Here is a 26,822-nt window from a genome sequence, read left to right on the forward strand (position 1 = left end):
CACACACAAGCACGCACACACACACGCACACACACACACACACACGCACACACACGCACACACACACAGGCGCACACGCACACACACACACGCACACACGCACACACGCGCACACACACACACATACACACCATCCCAAGAGCACACCCGCATACCACAATCTTCCGGGAAAGAGTTGTGAAGATCTCTTCAAAATAGCACCCTGTAAACCAGACAGAGGACAGAGAGACTGAAATTAAATCCGATTATTCAATTAGTCTTCCGTGTGAAGTCTGCGGCCTGGTGTTTTATAGCGGACTGTCAGAAACACATTCCTGGGGCCTGCCGTCACATGACATCCCAGTATTGGTGGTATGTAAGCTGTGTGTGTGTCTGTGTGTGTGTGTGTGTTAGGCTACTATCTCTTCCTCCTCTTCTCTCAAGAGGGTCATTCAGACAGACTTGTTAAGACGTAGTACTTGCGCCAATCGTACGCTTCGCCGTTGGTCTAAATTGAACAGACACGGATTGGTGCAACAGATTCTCCCCCCTTTCGTTCCGTCCTTTGAGGTAGTGATATTCCCGCAAACGGCCCGACTCCCCTTTTCGTCTGAATGGTTCGTTCCGCCAACACGGAAGACTACTGAAGAACTGCTGATTGTTCACGCCTCTTTTAAATGCGGAGGCGCGGAATGCTATCTATAAGAGCTGCCACGGAAATATTACACCTCTATCTAAACAGGCAGAGCGCAGATGTTGTGGGTCCATTGTGGGACCTAATTGCAGCAAATTTGCGGAAGCTCTGTCTAAAAATGCCTAAGGACAAACTCTACAGCATCTGTGTCTACAGAGCAGTGAGAATCTAGCAGCTCGGCAGGGAGATGTGCTGATAGGCCAGAGCCTACAGAAGCTGCCTGACAGGCAGCTCTACAAGGGTGGGAGGCGAACAGTCTAGCAGGCATCTCGACAACGCAGTGAAAGCCTAGCAGGTACTGTACTATAGCTCTACAAAGCAGTTAGAACCAACACTCTCAGGAAAAAAAAGGTTCTAGTCTCCCCACAGAATGCTCCGGTCATTGCAAGTTCAAACGTCATTACCTCCATAGTAAGTAAAGTAAGTAGCCTTGAGAACCAATGGTTCTGGAGCCTAGTGGCCCATAGGGCAGGAGCCTATCTCCTGGTTCCTTAGCGTGAGGCAGCTTACTCCATATTCAGTAAAGTAAGTAGCCTTGAGAACCAATGGTTCTGGAGCCTAGTGGCCCATAGGGCAGGAGCCTATCTCCTGGTTCCTTAGTACTGTACTGTACTTGATGTACAGTACACCCCATGGACATGATGCTAGTATGTCACTGGGACTTACCCCCAATCCAACCCTTGATGCTGAGTGCCAAGCAGGGAGGCATTGGGTACCATTTTTTATAGTCTTTGGTATGACTCGGCCGGGGATCCGGGCCAGAGGGTTCCCCAACAGGGACACCTGAAGAGACATTTTAGAATTGTTTTGTTTTAGTGTGTAGCAGGTGGTTCTACAGAGGTAGGCGGATGTAGGTCAGGGTTGTTAGCCTCCTGGAGGAGGGTTGTGTTCAGTCTGTCTGCTGGGAGAAACACAACCACACACACAGACACACACACACACACACACATACACAACCCCAGGATAGACAGACCGGAGGAGGAAAGGTCAAACACAGCCCTTCTACCAGCCACACATCACAACAAACTAGGCAGCTATTCCATCAAGTGTGCGTGTGTGTGTGTGTGTGTGAAAAACGTTCCTTTGAGACCCACTCATAGCGAGTTCAGTCTGTAGACGGCGTGAAAACGAGAAGAGGAGACAAAGGAAGGAATCATCTTTCGGGACGCGGCCCGTGTGCCTGCCTGCCTGTACCCAGGGCGCCGGCGGACCGGGAGGAAGCCGGTGAAGAGTATCGAGACGCAGCCGAGCACGTCTCCTCCAGACCGTCGGAGGAGGAGGAGGAGGAGGAGGCCGGGGCGACAGGGCCTGAGGGCCCAAATCACAGACTAATAAGATCAGGACGGGTCGGTATTAAGTCTAATGACCCACAGTAATGGCTGGGCCTCCTATGTGGTGTGACACCCCATTACTGCTAATCTGCCACAGCCTTCTCCCTGGTGAGCCTATACAGACCGAGTCTGTAGGCTACGGAAGATTAGTTAACCTGTTAGCCCCGCCTCCTCCCCGGCCGAGATCACGGCCGCACTCAACTGGGCCACGGTCGCTCCGCACGGTAGCGCTTCTCTGAAGAAAACCACGACGCCCTTTTTTGTTGCCATAACGACTGTTCTCAAAACGCTCTGCTCGGCTATCTTTTTTGGCAGAGGAGAGAGCGCGCTGTGCGCCTCAAGTTGAAAATAGTTCCGTTTCTGTCAAGGGCACGTTGTCATGGCAACAAACAAACAAGCGATGGCAAAAAAGAAGGTGATGTGGCCTCTATTGTGGTCACACACAAAAAAGTGCAAGTGGCAGGCCTTCTCTCTTCACTCTGCTATGGAGACAGTCTCCTCTCTTCAGACTGCTATGGATAATCTTCTCCTCTCCTCTAGAGATGGACAGGAGCTCTTTGCTGGGCAGTTTGCCTGTGACAGACTATAGAGTGGTCATATTCCGTAGCTGTAATATAGTCAGGGTCTTTGTGATGCTAGGTGGATACAACACCCCCAAAACCTAACCTTCACACCAGCCTTCAGTGAACATGAATCTGAATCTCTCACTACCAAGCTTCAGTGAACATGAATCTGAATCTCTCACTACCAAGCTTCAGTGAACATGAATTGGAATTTCTCACTGAATCTCTCATTACCAAGCTTCAGTGAACATGAATCTGAATCTTTCACTGAATCTCTCACTATAACTGCATGGCCTCTGATTTACTACAAATTGTAAACACATCTCTTCTCTCAGGTGTGTTCCCACAAACCCTGAAAACTGCAGTCGTCAAGCCACTCCTAAAAAAGAATGATCTAGACGCCTCACAAATGAACAATTACAGGCCCATACCAAGCCTCCTGTTTTTAAGTAAAATCGTTGAAAAAGCAGTTTTTCAACAGCTGAACAATTTCCTGGCACTAAATAATTGCTTTGATGTCTTCCAGTCAGGATTTCGACCACACCACAGCACCGAGACTGCTCTTGTTAAGTTCGTCAATGACATCCATTTAAACACAGACAATAGCAGAATTTCAGTCTTAGTATTATTGGATCTCAGCACTACATTCGACACGGTTGACGACAACATATTACTAGGCCGACTGGAAAACTGGCTGGGAATTTCTGGCTCAGTGCTAGACTGGTTTGAATCCTACTTGAAGGACAGGGACTACTTTGTGTCTATAGGCAATTACAAATCTGAGTGGACAAAAATGACCTGTGGAGTTCCCCAAGGCTCCATTCTGGGGCCTCTTCTGTTCAACATTTACATGCTCCTGCAAGCTCAAATTATGGAAAACAACAAAATATGTTACCATACTGTAGCTACATAGATGACAAACACATTTATATCACCATATCACCAGGGGACTATAATCCCCTACAAGCGCTGAGTAAGTGCATTGAACAAATCAACGATCGGATGTGCCAGAACTTTCTTCAACTAAACAAAAATAAAACTGAAGTCATTGTCTTTGGAGCCAAAGAAGAACGATTAAATGTCAGCGCTCAGCTCCAATCAGTAATGCTAAAAAAATGAAGCCAGAAATCTTGGTGTAGTCATGGACTCAGACCTGAATTTCAACAATTACAAAGTCAGCCTACTATCACCTGAAGAATATATCAAGGATTAAAGGATTTATGTCTCAGCAGGGTCTGGAAAAACTTGCCCATGTGTTTATCTTCAGTAGACTCGACTACTGTAACGGTGTGTTTACAGGTCTCACAAAAAAATCGATCACACAGCTGCAGCTGATTAAGAATGCTGCTGCTCGAGTCCTCACTAAGACTAAGAAAGTGGATCACATCACTCCAGTTCTGAGGTCCTTACACTGGCTTCCTGTCTGTCAAAGAATTGACTTTAAAATACTGCTGTTGGTTTACAAAGCACTGAATGGTTAAGGGCCAAAATATATTTCTGATCTGCTGCTACGTTATGAACCATCCATACCTCTCAGGTCATCTGGCACAGGCCTGCTTTCTGTCCCCAGAGTTAAAAGAAAACATGGAGAAGCAGCATTCAGTTTTTATGCTTCACATATCTGGAACAAACTGCCGGTCTGCTACAACTCTCAGTTCTTTTAAATCAAGACTGGAGACTTTTCTTTTTGCCACTGCTTTTTATTAAATCAAATACGTTTTCATTCATACACTGCACTGTAACTGTATTCCTGTATTTTATTTTTCCTGCATTTTGAAATGTCCTTTTTTACATTTGTTTTTATATGACCTTTTATGTGTTTCTTGCACTTTGTCTTGATGCTTTTAGTATCTCATGTAAAGCATTTTGAATTGCCTTGTTGCTGAAATGTGCTATACAAATACACTTGCCTTGCCTTGCCTACCAAGCTTCAGTGAACATGAATCTGAATGTCTCCCTGAATCTCTCACTACCAAGCTTCAATGTACATTCAAACGAATCTCTCACTAGATGCTCTGAGATGAAGTATTTCCCTCCCTGTGTCCCAGATGGCAACACTGGCATTCAGCCCTGGGATCAATACACACACATACGTACCATATACAGTACCGTATACACATATACAGCAGAAACATACTGTAGTGACTGACTCTGCTGTAGAAGCCAAGTCCGCCATAGTAACTAACTACCGCAGAAGCCAATCTAGTCCAGTTCCCTACTGAGACTCAAGTCATTAGACGGCGGTGTTTTAGAAGGTCTCTGAACCTGAGGATGAGTCCAAATGCAGAATAATGAGCTTCCTGGGGAGATTAATGAGGACACACACACACACGCACGCATGCACACACACTCTCACACACACACACGCACACACACACGTACACACACACACACACACACACACACACACACACTTATTATTATTATTATTACTATCAAAGCATCTTTTTCACAACAGTGTGAGGTGTCTTTTTTATGGATATTTGATTCCCTTAATTGTCTCGCATGGAATGCTCTGGAAACGTGCTTTCGTTAGGCCAACAAAGCCATTTGAATCTGAGGAGGAGCATTACAGAGAGTGGTCTGTACGTGTTTGAGAGAGAGAGAGAGAGAGAGGGAAAAAGACAGACGAGTTACAGTGGTGTGTGTGTAGTGTATGTGTGTGTGTGTAGTGTGTGTGTGTGTGGGGACCTGTGAGTGTGTGTATGTGTGTGTGTGTGTGTGTAGTGTGTGCGTGTGTGTGTGTATGTGAGTGTGTGTGTGGACGTGTGTGTGTATGCGTGTGTGTGTGTGTGTGTGTATGTAGTGTGTGCACTGTGTGTGTGTGTGTGGACGTGTGTGTGTATGCGTGTGTGTGTGTAGTGTGTGCGTGTGTGTGTAGTGTGTGCGTGTGTGTGTGCGCTGTGTGTGTGTTTATGCGTGTGTGTGTATGCGTGTGTGTGTGTGCGTGTGTGTGTGTGTAATGTACGTGCGTGTGTGTGCGTGCGTGTGTGTGTGCCCAAGTTAAGCCGGGCATGTCAGAGGAGGATCAAGTGGGGTGAATTCCTTCAGAGCGTGATGATGCTTGTCAGCTGGCTTACAGAGAGAAGACAAAAAACAAACATGACAGGGGCTGGGATGGAGTGATGGGGGGAGAGAGGAGAGGAGAGGAGAGAGGAGGGGAGGGATGTGTCTGTTCCAACACACTGCGTCAGCTGGAGGGGATAACCGGGATGTGCATTTAGCTTGACAGGCCACAGAGGGCCACCTACGACCTGTTTAACCCCCCACAGCTCTGATATCGTCTAGTCGGGTCTGAACCCCCCCAGCTCTGCCATCGTCTGGTCGGGTCTGAACTCCCCTAGCTCTGCCATCGTAAATGGAATGGTAAAAATGGGGACTGTGCTTATGTACTGTAGCGCTTTTATTCAAAGCGCTTTACAATTGCCTCTCTCATTCACCCGTTCACACACACATTCACACACCAATGGCGGCAGCTGCCATGCAAGGTGCCAGCCTGCTCGTTGGGAGCCATTTGGGGTTTAGTGTCTTGCCCAAGGACACTTCGACGTGTGGACAGGAGGAGGAGCCGGGATTCGAACCGGCGACCCTACGATCACTGGACGACCCGCTCTACCTCCTGAGCCACGGCTGCCCCCGTCGTCTGGCAGGGTGTGGGGGGTGGGGGGCGGGGTCTTACCTGATTGACGGCGGGTACCTCCTTGGTGCTGATGCAGGGGCCCAGGGTGAGGGCGGGCAGCTCCTCCCCCTCCTCCTTCCGGGACTCCAGGCAGTTCTGCCGCTGGCGGATCACCCCTGACTTGGAGTCGGAGTCGTCAGGCACCCTGAGGTGGAAAAAAAAAGACATGACGCGTTCACGACAGGAGGCGGCATCAGGAACAGTAACGCCTCCGTATTAATTGGAAGGGGAGGGGGGGGGGGGGCGGCAAAGACACAACACAACGGAGACGTGGACGATCGGATCACGATGTCTTCCTGTCTCTAGCTCTACGCAGAACCTCTCCAACTCTCTCTCATTCTCTCCAACTCTCTCTCGCTCGCTCACTCTCTCCCTCCACCTTCTCCGGGATGTGCTCCTTACGGCGAACTCTCGTCAGTCAATTTCCGTACTTCCTCTCCCTAAACTTGCTGTTTAATCTCCGTCCTCTCTCTCTCTCTCTCTCTCTCTCTCTCTCTCTCTCTTTCTCTCTTTCTCTCTCCCTCTCTCTCTCTCTCTTTTTGTCCACAAGGCAGGTTATCCCAGAGGTCCTGCCTCCCTTGAGACCGGCCCGCTAATCACGTTCGTTGGGATTAACTCCCTTCTCCTGTGTTTCAATATGAGCCCAGAATCTCACCGCTGACGGCAAGGAGCCCCGCGGGACTCCAAGCAATCAGGGGAGGGGAAAAAACAGAATCGGAATACAAAAGAGAGCGATTAGCGGATTGAGGATGAGGAATAATAGGATGTGGGCGCGCGTGTGCGCGCGTGTGTGTGTGTGTGCGCTCACTTCAGCTCTGGATAGACGTTGTCGAGATACCACTTGAAGGTTTTGCACTTGAGGCTGCTACGGAGTCGCTGTCTGTCGCGGATACTGATAACACAGGAGAGGAGGAAATGAGCAGGACGCCGCGCCACTCTTATCATAAAGGGGACACGGCTACACACGCACGCACACACACACGCACACACGAACGCACACACACACGCACACAGTATGCAATGCACGCTCAATATACAGCGAAGGAAAATACCTAATTCTCTCACAAATCACATTCACTCTTTCTCTCAAGCAACCCACACAAACACACACAAACACACACACACACACACACGCACACACACACACACAGTGTGAAAGGTAAACAAAGCACCTCTGTGAGATAATGTTTATCAGTCTCCAGCAGGTAGTCCTGAAGAGCTAGTATTGGTTCTGCTGTACAACAGGTGTGTGTCTGTGTGTACAATGATTGTACATGTGTGTGTGTGTGTGTGTGTGTGTGTGTGTGTGTGTGTGTGTGTGTGTGTGTGCGCAACTCACTCTCCGTAGGACTTGCCGCGGGCAGCAGGACGAGCTGAGTAGTAGAACAGTCTGAATTCGTCCATCCACACCTCTGCCGTGCGACGAGTGTTCCTGGAAACGCACCACAACACAGGAGCCCGTCACCCCAACACGCCCCAACACTTCACACCAACACAGCCTAACACTTCACATCAACACACCCAACCTTCACCACAACACGCCCCAACACTTCACACCAACACAGCCTAACACTTCACACCAACACAGCCTAACACTTCACATCAACACACCCAACCTTCACCACAACACGCCCTAAGACTTCACCCCAACACACCCTAACCCTTCTCCCCAACACGCCCTAACACTTCACATCAACATGCCCTGACCCTTCACCCCAACACACCCTAACCCTTCTCCCCAACACACCCTAACCCTTCACCCTAACACGCCCTAAGACTTCACACCAACATGCCCTAACCCTTCACCCCAACACGGCCAACCCTTCACACCAACACAATCAAACCCTTCACATTAACACACCCAGCCTTCACACCAACACACCCTTACCCTTCACATTAACACACCCTGACCAACACCAACATGTCCTAACCCTTCACACCAGCACACCCTTCCTAACCCTTCACACCAACCTTCAGTGGACATGTTACAGATTGAGAGGGTCACCTTTAGGAGGGTGTGTATGTATGTGTATGCGTGTGTGTGATGGAGAGAGAGAGAGTATGTGCGTGTGTGTGAGTGTGTGTACGTACAAGTGTATGAGAGCGTGAGTGTGGCGCATGAGAGAGAGGGAGAGAGATTGAGTGTGTGTGTGTGCGTGTGTGTGAGAGTGGTTGAGTGTGTGGGGTGTGAAGACGCCTCATATATGAGCCTGCAATACCTCATCATGGTCACACACCACACACGCACACACACACACACACACACACACACACCCCCCCCGCTGAGCCTGAACCCCTTTGAAGCTCACATCACAGATATCTCCTCGGCTCTGTGACACACCCATGTGCACATACGCACACACACACACACACACACACACGCACACACACACACACACACACACACACACACACACACACACACACACAGGAGCCGTTGTTTGCTTCAGTAGGAAGCCCACAGGAGTACAGGCAGCAGCGGACGAACGTTCCTACTTCAGAGTCCCCACACACACCTCGTGTCCCGACTCCAGCAGTGTACAGATAGTAGTACAACTGTACCCTGCTGGATACTGTTCACAATACATTTCTCGCGACAATTTCCGCGAGTCGGTTCCTTGCGTTTCCCGGTACACGGGCCGATCCCGTCGGGCTAACGAGGCTGATGTTCCCCCTCTTCGCTCAGCTCGGTTCTAAAGGCGAGGAACACTTAAAGGAGTAGTAAAGGGAAGATGCATGTTTAGCCCTGTTTTAAGGTTACTTATGATCATATACACATCCATTGTATGACCAAAACGGTGGTAGAGCAATTATCAGACTTTCTCAAAAGTACTAGTTTTGTCAATGTTTGGATCTGAACCATTGTATATGATCATAAGTAACCTTAAAACAGGGCTAAACATGCATTTTCGCTTTACTACTCCTTTAAGTTCTGCTCCGGCGCCCCCCGCTGAGCCTGAACCCCTTTGAAGCTCACATCACAGATATCTCCTCGGCTCTGTGACACACCCATGTGCACATACGCACACACACACACACACACACATCTCTCCCAGCAGCAGCTCTGGGGACAAAGACAGCGTGTAGAGATGCTGAGAGTAAATAAGTAAATAGTAATGAATAAATAAATAGAGTAAATAAGGAGGCCTCCTCACCTCTTCTACTTGCCAACAGATCTGTAGAAGTCTACCGACTATTCTCTCTCTCTCTCTCTCTCTCCCTCTCTGTCTGTCTGGTCCCTTTTGTCAAACTCAACCTGTGTGTTAAAGGACCCCTACCTTTACCTACCGTGTAACGCAACCGAATATTTCTAGCCACATCTTAATTGGATTATTAATTTGAATAGATTGTTTCATGGCCTACTCTTGCATCTTTGCCCTTCAGATCAATCATGGCCAAGTTAGTTTCCTGTGGAACCAACATTTAGGCACAGGTACGTGTGTGTGTGTGTGTGTGTGTGTGTGTGTGTGTGTGTGTGTGTGTGTGTGTGTGCGTGTGTGTTCTGTAGTGAATCTATTTCCCTGAGATATACACTATTTCTAGAATATGCATGAGTTTTGTATTTTTCAGACTGACTGTCAGGGTGTACTGTAGGTCTGACCGTTTTTCCTAATTACAAAATATACATTTGAGTAGACTGAATCACATTGCAACCTTACGCACTCCATGTGACTGGGGAAGGATAGGTAACACAAACCACTGCCCAGGAGTCAGGTTACTGTAGTATCTGATGTTACTGTAGTATCTGATGTTACTGTCACTGAGACACCTGCCACTAATACACACGTGCACACGCACACACAAACACAGGATGCAGACACAAACACACACACATACTGTGCAGTACACACACACACACCTGCTGTTATAACACACATTACATTACAGTAGTTTAGCAGACGCTTTTATCCAAAGCGTCTTACAATAATTGCACTTAACGTGCAGTAGGAAGTCAGTGTACGATGACTCGCCGGGACTAACAAGTTATGTACTTTCTAAACAAGCGACTAACAGTATAATCTAGTGCTGACGGCAAAGTGCAAGAGTAGCTAACACACTAACACATGTGCGCGCACACACACACACACACACACACACACACACACACACACACACACACACACACACACACACACACACACACACACACACACAGACACACAGACCTGTGCTGCTGTTCTTACACACACCGACCTCAAGAGTAATTATTCATTAGCTGGGCTGAACTGTGCTGCACAAACACGATCTGTTGACAGGACCCATAAATTATGCATTATTATGGATAATGTGCTTCTGTGTTTGTGCATCTTCTGTGTTTGTGCAACTAAGCCAGAGATGAAGACAGACAGACGAACAGTCAGAGGTGGGGGCTGTAACCGACCAACAATGACAACTAGAAAAACAAGAACAAGACAAAAAAAAACAGCCCCATTATCAAATTAGCTGCACTGGTTTTACGTATCCAGAACAACAGAGTGACTTTTCCTGAGGTCTAATAGCTAAATGAAAATTATAATTAAATCTGAACAGATGCAGTCAACTCGAGTGCTTCCCAGCAGTTACTGTTTACATAGTTTCTCATAGCCAGACCTATCTCTCCACACTTCGTTTATGCTGTGCCAGCGCCGGAGACAGGTCTGGCTGGACATATTACCATTCTGCAATAGGGAGGGGAAAAAACACAGTATTTCTTTAAACCAATCACAGTCGTCTTGGGCGGAGCCAGCCCCGGACGCAGCGACGCTGCACTTGCAAAATAGTCTGTCTCAGACTGACTGTTAGGGTGTACTGTAGGTCTGACCGAGTGGCCAGTCGCCAGTCTCGCCACTGATTGGGCAGTGTGACAACGAATGACAAGGTTTGTTGCCAAAACCTACATCCGTTGAGTCAGACTACTGTTTACATAACATTACAAATTGGGGGACCATTTGACTAAATAAATACATATATTAGATACACACCCACGTCAAAAGCTAGTCTCAAAATCAAGTCATAACAACGGACGTGTTCTTATCTATTAGTGGACAGGTCTGTCTTATTTGATGTATTGGCTGTTTATGTGTGGGGTCCTAGTTTGGTACTGTAGGTGCACATGTACGTGATGTACATGTAGGTGTTGTTTATCTGTTTTTATATGTTCCCTAGTTTGGTCAGTGCCTTACTTGATGTAGGTGTTGTTTATGTATGTTCCCTAGTTTGGTCGGTGCCTTACTTGATGTAGGTGTTGGCGTTGCCCTCAGGGAAGATGTAGGGGTGTTTCTTCCTGAAGACGTGTCCCACTCTGCTGCAGGGCACAATCTCCAGACTGCCCCCGCACATCCACACCCGGAACGAGATCTCTGCAGCGACACACACACACACACAGATATATATATATATATACACTGCACACTCGCTCCATTCAGCAAATAAACAGAAAATGAACGTCTCTCTCTCAGTCCCTCTTTCACTCCGATAAATGTGATGACATGCACAGTGTGTGTGTGTGTGTGTTTGTGTGCGTGTGTTTATGTGAATAGTTTGTGCACCCTTTCTATCTCATGTTTTAATCTCGCTCACTTTGCGGGCGTGTGAAGAAGCGACAAATATAAACAAAAACAAACAAACAAACAGGTCCTTCCATGATTTATATGCCAGGCCAAACTAGTCCGATTAGATCTGTAGCTCCCTGGTGGATATTGTTCATATTAAAGGTGCAGTATGCAGTCTGGTTCAGAAGCACTTTTTGTTATATTTTCTGCAATTTTCATGACATCCTGAACGCAATCAATAAATAAAGTGCTCTGACACTAACATGAGATACATGTGTAATCTGTGGAAGTTGCAGGGCTGTGGGGCAGCTGTAGCTCAGTTGTTAGAGCGCGTCGTTCAGTGATCGAAGGGTCAGTGGTTCGAATCCCAGCTCCGACTGTCCACATGTCAAAGTGTCCTTGAGCAAGACACCTAACCCCAAATTGCTTCCAATGAGCAGGTTAGCACCTTACATGGCAGCTACTGCCATTGGTGTGTGAATGGGTGAATGAGAGGCCATTGTAAAGCGCTTTGAGTGCAGCTATGGTGGAAAAGCGCTATATAAGTGCAGTCCATTTACCATTTAATAAGTGTGTCCAACCTGAAATGATTGGATGGCTTACCTGCCTGTCAACCTCCCTAGCGAGTGTTGTTTGTTCTCCTCCAGATTGGAGGGAGGCCTGAAGGGAGGGGCGGGGATTTTGTTGGTTGCATTTTTCTAAATCCTTCAAATATTTATCTAAGTCTAATGGGAAATCATAAACCGCATACTGCACCTTTAAGACAATATAGTCCAGATTACAGCTACTGTTAGGGAGTCCAGATTACAGCGGCTACAGTGTAGCATCATAATTTATTGTCCAGAGTGGACCAAACCTGTCCAGATTACATCATAAAACCCATGTCTTGTAGACCATACTTGATTGAGCTAGTCCCGATTACAGCGGTTGTAGCTATTCTGAACTATAGCAGCCATAGCTAGTTCAGATCACAGCAGCTTTGCGTTGTTAACAATGTCGGAGCCAGCTGATGCTACGCTAGCAAACTCTACACACAGATAAGAGTTGGCGCTCCGAACCTCAGACACAGCAGAGGAGAAGACAATCTTCACTCTTCCAAAGAAACACAGTGAGAAACTCTCAGGGCTGTCGGGGGAGGCGGCAGAGAGATCAGCTCTCTCCACAGAGAGAGACAGGGATATACAGAGAGATACAGGAGGAGAGTTGAGTGACAGAAACAGATTGGGGGGGCGAGAGTGACAAAGAATGATGGAGTAAGAGAGAGAGAGAGAGAGAGAGAGAGAGAGAGAGAGAGAGAGAGAGAGAGAAAGAGAGAGTTGTACCACTCAGTACTGATCAGAGAGAGCAGCAGAAACACAACTTCCTGTGTTCTGCTAGGAGGCTGTACGCGGCCGACGGAGGAGGTGACCTTGCTACCTCTGGGAGACAGGGAGAGAGAGAGAAAGAGAGAGAGAGAGAGAGAGAGAGAGAGAGAGAAAGAGGGGGAGAGAGAGAGAGAGAGAAAGAGAGAGAGAGAGAGAGGGAGAGAGAGAGGCTGCTCCACTCCCAACGTCTGGAAACCACTGCTGTCTATCAACTGTCCACATCCCTGTTCTCTACCCCTGTTCCCTGCTGCAAGTGTGCAAGTAAGACAGGTAGGCGAGAGCCATGAGCTGGGTATGGTGGAGATCCAGTCCACTGTTTTCTAGTAGATGTGTGAGAAGGTGTGTACTCAACACAGAGAGAGAGAGGGGGAGAGAGCGAGAGAGAGAGAGAGAGAGAGAAAGAGAGAATATGAGAATGAGTATGTCTCCACCTCCTCCTCCTCTATCTCTGCCTACCAATTTCCACGTACAGTTCGTATGAAGTGAAAATTGTGTTTGCTGTCGCTGTTTGTTTGTGAATGTCAATTATGTATATTTGTATTTACAAACAAATATAGTGACAGAAATACAGCAGCCAGCCTGGTTAGTGATATTTCCCCAGTGAAGGTTATAGTTTGGTTGGTCTCTGGTATGGAGAAACTCTCCTAAATAGACCCAGATATAAACACTGTCCAAATGATTGTCCAGAAGGTGTTAGCGTGGCCTAATGGTCTCACACAGATATATTTGTGGCTGGTGTTGCCTGGTAGTGAGAGAGAGAACTACTTTCTTCTCCTGGGAGGTCTGACCTGATGTTATGGGTATAAAGTGAGACATCTCGATGCTTCAGAGAACTTTGTTGGCAGAGAGAGAGTCATGTTCTCTCATTTGGAGAACTCTGTGGGCATGCTAGAGTCAGGTTCTCTCCTTTGGAGAACTCTGTAGGTATGCTATGTTTGATTCCTAAACATTACATTGTTTGAGTTTAGAAAATTCCTTAACAACTCCTGACCAATCAGGGGGCCAATCTCGTGCCTTCCTCCAATCAGCACTCACCAAAGTTCTCCCCGCCCCAGATGTCCATGGCCGTGTCATACTTCCCGAGGTGATTGAACCACGACCTGTCAATCACAAACAGACCTCCAGCGATGATAGGAGTCCTGGGAACGGAGGAAGGGGGCGGGGGGGGGGGGGGGGGGGGGGGGGGGGGAGAGAGAGAGAGGGAGGGAAGGAGACAGAAAGTAGAAAAAGAAAGAAAGAGTCAGAGCCATCTGTAATTCTGCTGCTTTCTACTCATAGCACATAGCTCTCTGGCATCAAGAAACATTACACTCTCACTCTCTCTCCCTCTCTCTCTAGCTATTTGTTTCTCTCTCTCTTTTTCCTGTCCCTGTCAGACGAGCGATACCTCAGCAGGATAATGTGTTCCTCAGGCAGAAACTCGGCTGATAATTTATAAAAGGCCTGGACATGACAGCACTCTGGGCAGGATCTCAGAGCGGACGCGTGCCTAATAGATAAGCCGACTTTGGACAAATACGGCCTTGGGGTGGTCAGCCTGTCCCCCAGCAGGCCGGCATCTCCTCTCCTGCTTCTCGTCTCCTGTCTCTCATCTTCTCTCTTCTCATCTCCTGGTCTCGGCGACCAGTTTTAATGCGGAGGAGTCTATTTGTAGTCTGTAAACACAACGCCATCCCTGAGATAAGGTCCTCTAGCATTGGCCTCCTGCCTGGCAGACACACACACACACACACACACACACACACACACAACTGAGGACCAACCATCCGGATCCACTAACCAGTATTGATAGGAGCCCCTTGAGTAGTGTTCATGTTGTACACTCTCTCACACGCACGCACACGCACAAACACACACACACACACACACACACACACACACACACACACACACACACACAGGCACGCACACACACAGGTATGCACACACACCACCCATCGACCTGTATTGATAGGAGCCCCTTGAGTGGTGTAAAGGTTGTACACTCTCTCTCTCTCACACATACACACATATCCTGTACACACACATACTCACGCACGCACACATAAAGACTCACATGTGACGTGTCGAAGCGACCCTGTCATCTGAAGCGTGGGACTGAGAGTGACACAGACATGCAGAACGGAGGAGGCAGGGTGCTCAAAGGTGGCACAGATGGTGGGAGTACGAAATGTGTGTGTGTGTGTGTGTGTGTGTGTGTGTGCGCATGAGCCTAACAGATATCCGTCACCATCACTGCGCTAATATTCAGTACCGTGGTCATACAGTACCTGGGCTCCGGTCCATAGTGCACGTCAGCCAGTGGGAGTCGGCGAGTGTGTGACGCCCTCCCGCGTGTCATGGCGCCTCCACAAACGCCTGTTGCTACCCAACCCCATCGCTCAGCGCCTAATCCCATCTGTTTATCATCCAGACAGACCGGTTATTTTCACCATTTATTACACTCAGGGGGCTAATGCTTTTTGCACGTGCGGGCGTGTGTGTGCGAGGTGTGTGTGAGTGTGTGTGTGCGTGTGTGCGCGCGAATGAGTGTTTGCGTGTGTGTGTGACATTTGACTTCCCAGATGACTCATCCTAATGGAAGAGAGCCGTGTGGGAGGCAGAGAGATTTATTTATTTATTTATTTCCCGTTTCATTTGTGTTTCTATTAGTTTTCCATTTACATTTACTACTTCGGTTCAATGGCGTAGTCTCCAGCGGCGTGTTACTAGTCGAATTTGTTTTTTTGTTTTTTTGACTGGGAAGACACATTTCGTCGTTCCTCCTCCTCTCCTCCTCTCGTCCGTTCTCCTTCGTGATACTGTAGCCCGGCTCTCTTCTCCTCTCAGCTCCGCCACTCCTCTCCTCTCCTCCACTCCTCCCCCCCTTCCCCTCCTCTCCTCCTCCCACCTCCCCTCCTCTCTCCTCCTCTCTCCAGGCCAGGCTGTAATAGGTCTCTTTATGCTTGCCTTCTCTTACTTAATGGGTTCGGTGGGGTCAGCTCTCCGAGCGCGCTGCTCCGCAGACAACTGCTCCCACTTGAAATGGAGACTCCAGTCGAACCCTGGGGCAGACACACACACACACACACACACACAGCTAATCACAACACGGGCTGGGAGAGGGAGGGAAGGAGGGAGGGAGATAAAGAGCAAGTTGGGAGAAGGGTTAAGAGGTGGTGAGAGGATAGAAAAAGCAGAGAGAAAATAGTGAGTGAGAGAGAGAGAGAAATGAGAGATGCTATAGATTGCAGAGATCATCGCAGGTCAGAGATGAAAAACTAATAGGCAATAAGAAAGGGATTATAAGTACAGGGAGAGGGAGGGGAGGAGGGAGAGAGAGAGGGGGGCGGGCTGGACCTCGAGGGAGCTGATAGGTCGATGAGAGTTCCGCAGCTCTCTGCCTTCATGGCACGCTTTATTACTCTGTGTCCGAACCCTGACCGCATCCACCAATAAGCAGCCGGCCTGCTAATGCCTAATTAAATTATACGTCCCATCATTAAACACCCGCGACGCCAGCCTATTGGCCGAGGGCTGGTCTGGGCGGGACCTTGAGATAACCTCTAGCCGGGTAATAGCCCCTCCCCCTTGACCGGTGTCCTTCAGGAACTCAAATATGCATGAGAATACCCGGGCATATTTGCTCAGATAATACAGTGTGTGTATGTGTGTGTGTGTGTGTGTGTGTGTGTGTGCGGAGGGAAAGAGCAGAGCTGATTTGGCAGACCACCCAGGAGTGCTAACACAGCAGTCTCAAGACTCTTCCCTCTCTCTCTGGGAGGCTCCCTCCATCCCTCTCTCTCTCTCTCTCTCTCTCTCTCTCTCTCCGGATCAATGCAGCTCTGTTCCCAGCCCATCTTTCCCCCGTTATGAGCCGAGGACGCCCCCGTAATGGAAGCGTCCGGTCAGCGGCCCGGCCGGGACCTTCATCCCCATTGATTGGTGGATCTCTCTTCACCGGGGCGCTGAAGGTTTAGCTGTTCATCTATCTTGTAGAGAGGGGGGGAGGGGAGGAGGGGGGGGGGGGGGGGATGGAGGGATGGGGGGGAGATAAGCCTGGAGGTGGAGGTGGAAGTGGGACAGAGGGAGGGGGGAATGGAAGCAGAGAGGGAAGGGATGAGAGTGACAGAGGGAGAGAAGACAGGAGAGGTGGAGAGAGTGACAGAGAGAGAGATACGGAGACAGAGGGAGGGAGAGAGAGATGGAGGGAGGGAGAGAGAGAGAGAGACAGAGAGATGTAGAGAGGCGGAGAGCGGGAGAGAGAGCGGTACCTCCGCGGAGATCCGAGGACGCCGCTACGTAGGCGAAGGTGTCCATGTTGATGATGTCAATGACAGGACTGACTACACAGCTAGGGTCCTGGAGAGAGAGAGAGAGAGAGGGGGAGGGAGAGAGAGAGAGAGAGAGAGAGAGAGAGAGACAGAGAGAGATACAGTTACACATGAGCATACATTCGTAGGGTTGAGCCACAGTAATCATATTCAGTTTGGGCTTCGTTTCCCAGATCTTCAATTATGTATCTCAATCAAATCTACTGACGTCCTCACTCTCCACCTTCCACTCTGTGTGATGTACTTTACATGATCCATACCGAACGGATCAAAATAGGATTCAGCCTCATGATATTACGTGATAATGATAGGGTGGGGGTGTAATAGCTAATGTACAGTAGCACTGATGTGCTGCTACTGCTCTTAAAGGGAAATTACACTCAAAAATGTCCTACCGGGGGCATGACACAATTTAAAGCCAGGCTTTTTTCTTTTTTTTTTTTTTTTTTTTATCTTAAAGCGTCAGAAAGACTTGGGTGGCAGATTGATTTTGATGTCCTTTTAACATGAAAGCGTGATGTCACGGTGACAAGGTCACGCCCGGCTGGACAGCTTGAGGGCTTTGATCTGATCAAACGCTACTAACAGGAGGTGTGTGTGTGTGTGTGTTGTGTGTGTATGTGTGTGTGGATTCTGATTGAGTAGTCCACACATGCACGCACACGCACACACATGCCCAGAAAGATCCAGTCATACATTGGTCACAATAATCTGCTACTGCTGACTAAAGACTCCTATTCAGCACCGCACACACATACGCACATACACACGCACGCACAAACACGCACACACAAACACGCACACACAAACGCATCATCAAAGCCCTTCCCTCCCCTGCTCCAACACGCTGTTTACTCAGGGTGATTGAGTGTGACCGGCCTGTCCCACAGCTTTGAGGATGCTATCTCTCTCTCTCTCTCTCTCTCTCTCTCTCTATCTCTCTCTATATATATATATATATATATATATATACAGTATATATCTCTCTCTATCTATCTCCCTCTCTCTCTATCTCTCTCTCTATATATATATATTCCTCTCTCTCTCTCTCTCTCTCTATATATATATATATATATATATATCCCTCTCTCTCTCTATATATATATCCCTCTCTCTCTCTCTCTCTCTCTCTCTGTCTCTCTCTCTCTCTATATCTATATATATCTATATATGTATATATATATCTCCCTCTCTCTCTCTCTCTCTCTCTATCTCCCCTCTCTCTCTCTCTCTCTTTCTCTGTGCTCATATTGAACTTATTCAGAGATACAAAGTCCCATTCTCTCCTAGTCTATTTGTCTTGGGTGATCCCTCTCTTCTCAGCGATTTAAGTTCTTCAGATGCAGAGTGGATTCAAACAGCGCTTATGCTGGGTCGCAAACTAATATTGTGTGAATGGAAGCGTCCGATGCTCCCTCTGTGAACACTTGGTTTAGTCAGCTTGGTCATTTGGCAGCTCTGGAAAAGCTGACCTTCAGACTCATGAATCATTCATTCACTCATTACCTGCTGAAATGGAACAAGTGAGAAACCCATATTGAAGGACCCTGATAGAAGTTTGAATTGGCATACTGTATCATTAATCCCTCTGTACCCCAATTTATTGTGTGCCATTGAAAAACAATGTGTTGTTGTGTTGTTTATTGTTAAATTTTTTTTCACTGTTTATTATGTATTGTGTTGTGTTTTGTATATTGTCTTCCTCAAAATAATAAAAACTACAAATCTTTAAAAGAAATCTCTCTCTCTCTCTGAGTGAGACTGGACTGGAACCCAGGCCACCCCTGTGGAAATGTAACCGGGCCCAGCAGACAATACCGATCCCCGTACGGCAGTACAGCGTCGCGTTGCCTTCTGTTCCCCGCGCGCGACGGGGAGGTGAGGACAACTTCTCGGCCGAACAATAAAGTTGCGTTGTGTTCTGTTCTGGTCCTCCACCTCGCAATGCAAAAGCGCATTGTGTTGCCTCTGGGTATGAAATGCACTATACAAATAAAGCTTTGATTGATTGATTGATTGACCTCGTCGCCGCCGGTGTCCCCCTCACAACGCAGCGGGGCGCCGCGAGCGTTATGAATTATGCATTCCCCCCCCCCACCCCCTCCCTGTGTCCCCCCCCGTGGTCGATAACGCCGCCATTCAGGGCCAGATATGAGGAGGCGGGTAGGTGGTGATGGATGAGCTCCTGGGTAGAAATCAATCCCGGCTCTGTTTTTCAGGTATCGACCGCTTGTACAACGAGCGTACCTGCCCCCCCCACCCCATCCCCCCCACACACACTTCCCCAACTCCTCTGCGGTAAACGCCACGCCGCGACGCGGCCGGTCGAACTCAGGAAAGGCGCCCCCCCGGGGCTCGACTCGGGGGGCCTCGGCACGAGAGCTCGGAGACGCTCCTGTGACGCGGGGTAAGATGAAAGCGCACGCACACACACGTGGAGGGAGGGAGGGAGCAGATGGAGAGAGCAGATGGGTGGAGAGAAAGAGAGAAGAGAGAGGAGGACAAGAGGAATGTGGCGCTGGCACAGATGACAGATGAGAGAGAGAGAGATGTCGAGAGAAAGAGAGGGAGAGAGCGGAGCTGATGGTGAGAAAAGTTGGCATAGAAAGAGAGAGAGAGAAAGAGAAAGAGAGAAAGAAAGAGAGAGAGAGAGAGAGAAAGAAGGAGGTCACGGGCGGTATGAGAGAGAGAAAGAGACAGGAACACAGGAGCATGGCGGCGTCTGGGTACGGTACCTGTTTGATCCGGTGCAGTAGGGGTGGGAGCCAGTCCTTGTTGACCTCACAGTGGCTGTCCAGGAAGGTGAGCACCCCCGCCGTGGCCACGTCCGCCCCCCGCACCCGCGAGCGAATCAGACCTGCGGGGCACACGGGGGTCGCGGGTCAGAGGTCACGCTCGTACAGTATGACCTTATGTGACTTCACGCTGCTGCTGCTGTTGCTGCTACTACTGTCTCACAGAACCACGTTCTCTGCTCTCTCTCTGTCCCTCTCTCTGTCTCTCTTTCTCTCTCTCTCTGCCTCTCTCTCTCTGTCTCTCTCTCTCTCTGCCTCTCTCTCTCTCTCTGTCTCTCTCTCTGCTTCTCTCTCTGTCCCTCTCTCTGTCTCTCTCACTCTGTCTCTCTTTCTCTCTCTCTCTGCCTCTCTCTGTCTCTCTTTCTGCCTCTCTCTCTCTCTGTCTTTCTCTCTGCCTCTCTCTCTATCTATGTCTCTCCCTCTCTCTCTCTCTCTGTCCCTCTCTCTCTCTCTGCCTCTCTCTCTCTCTGTCTCTCTCTCTCAAATTGCTAAGCGCGGGAGCCCACTGGAGCTCTGTCAATACAGTCAAATGAGCAAACAAGTCGGGAAATGAGACACATTTTACCAGATGAAACCTGAATGCCTAAAATGTGATTTAGCAAGTTATTGTTTTTTTTCAACTACTACTATACAGGAACCAGGGGCGTCATGCAACCCCAAAAAACTGAGGGGGCACGAGATAATGAGGCGTTATTAGCGCGCGCAAAATTTTTGTGTTTTTTTTGTGCATTTTTGCAGTTTAAAATCAGGACACAGCACGCTACACCAGTTGCCACTCAAGCGGTGTGAAATTAAACTTACCGGTAGCGTTCTTTCAATGACTTTCAAAATAAAATCTTTTTTTCACTTGGCATTGGTCCAAATGATATACTGTATACTGAAGTATGAAGTATATTGAATCTGATAAACTGAATAGCCTAATATTTGGAGGACCTGTTCATCAGTTAAGGACAACCTTAATCTAAATGTAAGCAGACCATGAAAACATGTTTATCTGAGACGAGGCGAGGGGGGGGGGGCTTCCAGGTCCAGTGTTAATTTGGAAGAAACCAAATCCACTGGGAAAGAGGGTGTTTGGCTTTTTGAAAGAGGTTATGGTGGCTATGTGGTCTATGACATAATTAAATGACATAAATGACATAAAAGAGAAAATAATCATAGCTCTGCATTGTAAAATGTAATGGTAAACAAACAATAACAGAAATGTAAAAAAAAAAAAAAAAAAAAAAACCAAATCTGAGGGGGCACGTGCCCCCTCAAGTTCTATAGGCATGACGCCTCTGACAGGAACTGACAGGTGGCGTCAGTTTTATCAGCACGACGATGACGCCTTTCGTCGCGTTTGCGTAGCGCTACATCGTGTGCCACCTCGTCACACGCCTCACGGATAGGCAGGCCGACAGCGGACGGATCTGTAAGCCCACACGACTTCTCCTTCTGAAACGGCCAACGGCATCTCGTGTTCATGGGCGTGACCAGTACTAGGGGGGGGGAGTGTGTGTGTGTGTGTGTGTGTGTGTGTGATGGAGGGACATGCTGTCCAGGCTAAACAGCCAGATAGATCAATAGTGGGGACAGGACACGGCGTCATTGTCATTGTGAGGGAGGCGGCCGTCCTCGGTAGCCCTGTGTTCTCCTGTCGCACCGGCTCTCCAGCCAATTAAAAATCCCATTTCATCCTCAATAACGCTTTATTTTCTGGATGGGTGAGTTCACACACATACACACACGCGCACATTTCCAGACACACGCACGCAGACACACGCGCACACACAGTGAACAGTTGCTAGGTGCAGACTGACTTTGAAAAGAACAGAGCATCGAAGGATGTTAGAGGAGATCAACCTTGACTGCTGAGACCCTTTAAAGACCACAGCGACAGCGTGTGTGTATGTGTGTCTGTGTGTATATATAAATACGGTACCTGTGTGTGTGTATGTGTATGTGTGTGTGTGTGCCTGTCTGTATGTACCTGTATGTGTGTACTGTATGTCAAAGTAAGTCAGTATATAAGTGTGTGTGTGTGTGTGTGTGTGTGTGTGTGTGTGTGTGTGTGTGTGTGTGTGTGTGTGTGTGTGAAACAGTAGTGATTACGGCCCCCTCTATAGCCCATAGAGTAGATGTGACCTAACGGCTTCGGCTGTTTGTAGCATTAAAAAGACAATCAAGTCTAAATGCCCTAAACCATTTACAATTTACCGGCTCAGCTCAACCACTGGGGACTGGTAACTACACCCTCGCATGCACACACACACACACACACACACCCTCGCACGCACACAAACACACACACACAAGCCACTGAGTCTGTGTGTGTGTGTGTGTCACTGTGTGTGTGTGTGTGTCTATCTTGTGAGAGAGTTTTCTAATGCAACCTCCTGGCTGTGATAGAGCAGGGGATCTGGGCACACTAACGACACTATTTGTTATTGAGGAAATCCAGGATCAGCTCTCGGATACTATCTAATTGGAGTTGTAATGATTTTCACGGCTGATTAGGTATTGTCATTGTTTGTGTTTGTGTGTGTGTCTATTTGTGTGTATGTTTGTTTATGGAGTTTCGATCAGGCACCTTAAAAAAAAACAGATTTTCATTAGAGCCACAGAATCTTATTATGAGGCCAGCTCTCTCTTCCTGGTCCCACACAGCAGGAGTGACACTACTCATCTCTCTCTCTCCCACACACACACACACACACACACACACACACACACACACACACACACACACACACACGCATACACATTACATTACAGTAATTTACAGTAGCAGATGCTTTTATCTAAAGCGACTTACTGTACAATGATTGCATTTGCATTGAATGCAAGTAGCCAGTGTCTCGCTACTCATCAGAACTCACAAGTGAATCTCCTTTCTAAACACAAGTGACTAAGAGCATAATCTAGTGCTGAAGGCATAATCTAGTGCTGAAGGCAAAGTGCAAGAGCAGCAAACTAAGAGGGGGGATCCTGGAAGTACGTCTTGAAGAGGTGAATTTTGAGCCTTCGGCGAAAGATGGGCAGCGACTCTGCTGTCCTGACGTCAGTGGGCAGTTCGTTCCACCACTGCGGGGCCGAGACAGAGAAGAGCCGTGACCGTGTCGATCGACCGCAGGGGCCTCGGAGTGACGGGGCAACCAATCACTTCGAGGTAGCAGAGCGTAGTGGTCGGGGGGGGGGTGTAGGGCTTGACCATGGCCTGGAGGTACGAGGGAGCTGTTCCGTTCATTGCCCTGTAGGTTAGCACCAGAGTCTTAAACTGGATGCGAGTTGCTACAGGGAGCCAGTGAAGGGAACGGAGAAGGGAAGTTGTGTGGGAGAACTTGGGGTGGTTGAACACCAGGCGAGCTGCAGCTTTCTGGACAAGTTCCAGGGGTTTAATGGCTGACGCCGGGGACCCGGCAAGGGTCTGCATAGAGGCGCCCTCCCCAAAGAGATTTTAGCCAGAGCCAAAGGAAAAATCACCAGTCAACCAAGAATAAAAGTAGCAATTCAAATCCTCTCCAAATGTGTTTGATAGCTTGTTTCAAGTGCAGCCCATCCCTCTTTCTTGCATTGTCCATGGTTTGAACCACTAGTAATCGAGATCTGCAAATAATATAGGCCTATATATGCTGGTATAATCTTTTTTTTTTCTTTTTTTAAGTGTGCACATCACCCCCCAAAGTCCGATTCTGAGCCAGGAAAAACTCTGGGAGGGAGCTGCAGTAGTCCAGGCGGGAGATGACCAGGGCCTGGATGAGCACCTGGCTGCGCCGTTTCGTCAGTGAGGAAAGGGCGAATCCTCCTGCTGTTGTAGAGCAGGAATCTGCAAGAGCGTGTAACCGATGCGATATGTGCCAACAACGACAGCCGGTCGTCCAGGGTCAACACCCAGATTCTTCGCAGATTCGTCGTCAACGGTGATGGCCGGGTGGCGGTGCGGGCGACCCTTCCCCCCTGGGAGGAACAGCAGCTCGGTCTTGCCTGGGTCGGGCTTGAGGTGGCGTGTCGCTGTCCGCTCCGAGATGTCAGCCAGGCACGTAGCGATGTGTGCGCCTCCGAATCGCTACGTGCTAAAGGGGCGGCGCACACACACACACACACTGTACCCACGCACGTTTTTCGAACAGCGCTGAGGTAGGAACACTTCGGTCCAATTGCTATGAAAGTCATGCTGTTTGAAAGATAACGGGGCCAACGTCAATGTCCAGTATGTGATGCTCTACACACAGCTCTGTCCATCCATGACACCTTCCTCCTCTCCTCTCCTCTCCTCTCCTCTCCTCTCCTCTCCTCTCCTCTCCTCTCCTCTCCTCTCCTCTCCTCTCCTCTCCTCTCCTCTCCTCTCCTCTCCTCTCCTCTCCTCTCCTCTCCTCTCCTCCCCTCCTCTCCTCTCCTCTCCTCTCCTCTGCCCCCCCCCCCCCCGAGCCCGCTCTCCAGTAAAAAGCTATGGAGCGTCTCAAACCTCTCTCCTGGTCCCCCTTAACGCCCCCCCCCCAATCCCTCCCTCCATCTCTCTCCACTAGCGAGCTGCTCAGCATCTTTAACGGACCGGATCAATATCCTCTCTGGATGGGTTGGCTCCATATTCACACCAGAAAGACAGGTGTGTGTGTGTGTGTGTGTGTGTGTGTGGGTGGGGGGTGTTTGACCCTCTAATGGATTGCTGCTCTCGTCCAAACACGGTTGCTAATAGCTGCTCACACATGTGTTACCATGACTGCACGCGCACACACACACACACACACACACACACACACACAACACGCTCGATTACCACTGCGGGCAAGGCTCAGAGGTGGCACCGCCCCCAGATTCGAAGCCCTGCAATCACCGTCCCCCCACCCACCGCTGGCACCGTCCCTACGGCCTGCTGGTATCTCCTCCACACACGCGCTTCCCCTCAGACAAGCTCACCTTCTCCGCTGTCCTTTACAAGATACACACACACACACACGCTGACAAGCTCACCTTCTCTCCTGTTGTTGACAAGACGCACACACCCACACAAACACATTAACACACACACGGTGACAAGCTCACCTTCTCTCCTGTCGTTGATACACACACATACACACACAGACAAACACAGTGACGAGCTCACCTTCTCACGTCGTTGACAAGACACACACACACACACACACACACACACACACACACACACACACACACACACACACACACACACACACAGTGTCAAGCTCACCTTCTCTCCTGTTGTTGACAAGACACACACACCCACACGGTGACAAGCTCACCTGCTCTCCTGTCATTGATACACACACACACCCACACAGTGACAAGCTCACCTTCTCTCCTGTTGTTGCGAAGACACTTAACTTTGGGCAGCGTGGTGAGTAGACTGCAGTCGTTAGCTGGAAGAGATGTTCAATACGTCACCTAACGAGAATTCTAGGATTCAATCATGTTTATTTATCATACCGTATGTACAAGATACAGGTGCCATGTCCAAAGACATCCTCAATACTGTCACACTCTTGCACTCAATACTGTCACACTCTTGCACTCAATACTGTTACACTCTTGCACTCAATACTGTTACACTCTTGCAGTATGAAACTGTAAATTACTTTGAATAAAAAACACTGACAATGAAGAGGCACAGTCAGTCTGAATCCATTGTACCCAGATGATGAGCCAAAATGGCCGCCCTGTCTCCTCCCCCTCCATTCACTCTCTACAGGCCAGCAAGAAACCGCCTTCCTCTCTGACCCAAAATGGCCGTCCATGCCCCCGCCCCTCCATCCACTCTCTGCAGGCTTGAAACATCCTTCTTTTCCGAGTTGAAACTTTCTCCCTGTCTCGCCCCTGCGACTGCTACTCACCGTCATCACTGAAGTCGTCCACCAGGATGATCTCATGGATGAGGTGGATGGGGGTCCGGTTTAGCACACTGAGGGAGAGGGGGAGAGGAGTGTTACTGTTGCTCTGGCTCACACGCACACGCACGCCCGCATACGCACACGCCCACACACACGAACATAAAACTTTTTCATATTGAAAATGAATGACATCCCCCCCCTCATGAAAATGTATTACGTGTTCAATAAAGCCAAGCTTTTCACTGACCGTGGAGATTAGAACATAAAAAATTCACAGTGTTCGCCTTGGAACAGTCGTCCTATTACAAGGGTATTGAGAGATATTAGAAAGAGAGAGCAGTCCTTAGCTCAGTCTCCCTCCCCACCACTACGCACACACGCTTTCTCTCTCTCTCTCTCTCTCTCTCTCTCTGAAGGCAGTGGACTGTTGACAGGGTGTGATGGAGCAGAGACTGAGAATGGAGGGAGGGAGAGGTGGAGAGGACGGAGCAGAATAAGAAAGGAGGAGAGGGGGAGGAGGAGGAGGAGAGAACAGAGAGAGATTAGATGGAATGAGAGGTGATGGGGCAGAGAGAGGAGGAGAGAGCCTCCGTCGGTATTAGTTCACCTTTAATCCCGGGGCCAATCAAAACGTGCACACCTTCACCTCCTCCTCTCATCCCTCTCTCCTCCTCCCCCTGCACACTTCAGGCAAACCTCCCCTCCTCTCCTCTATATATACAATACAGTATTAATCCCTTTCTCCTGT

General features: G+C 48.9%; 1 protein-coding gene across 2 annotated transcripts in view; it reads right to left on the bottom strand.

Moving 5' to 3' along the window:
- The window catches only part of galnt14 (UDP-N-acetyl-alpha-D-galactosamine:polypeptide N-acetylgalactosaminyltransferase 14 (GalNAc-T14)), an 82,225-nt gene that overhangs the window by 5,190 nt on the left and 50,213 nt on the right, over window positions 1–26,822 (bottom strand). For both annotated transcript variants that reach the window (XM_084453934.1, XM_084453935.1), the window contains exons 4-13: window positions 26,078–26,145; window positions 25,541–25,606; window positions 20,190–20,311; window positions 17,395–17,482; window positions 16,101–16,185; window positions 14,177–14,280; window positions 11,459–11,585; window positions 7,586–7,678; window positions 7,055–7,138; window positions 6,247–6,391 (exon numbers count right to left, since the gene is read on the bottom strand). In XM_084453934.1, the coding sequence (XP_084310060.1) occupies window positions 6,247–6,391; window positions 7,055–7,138; window positions 7,586–7,678; window positions 11,459–11,585; window positions 14,177–14,280; window positions 16,101–16,185; window positions 17,395–17,482; window positions 20,190–20,311; window positions 25,541–25,606; window positions 26,078–26,145 (982 nt within the window). The remainder of the gene's footprint in view (window positions 1–6,246; window positions 6,392–7,054; window positions 7,139–7,585; window positions 7,679–11,458; window positions 11,586–14,176; window positions 14,281–16,100; window positions 16,186–17,394; window positions 17,483–20,189; window positions 20,312–25,540; window positions 25,607–26,077; window positions 26,146–26,822) is intronic.

Source organism: Borostomias antarcticus (genome assembly GCF_949987555.1).
Source record: "Borostomias antarcticus genome assembly, chromosome: 19".
NCBI classification, from domain to species: Eukaryota; Metazoa; Chordata; class Actinopteri; order Stomiiformes; family Stomiidae; genus Borostomias; species Borostomias antarcticus.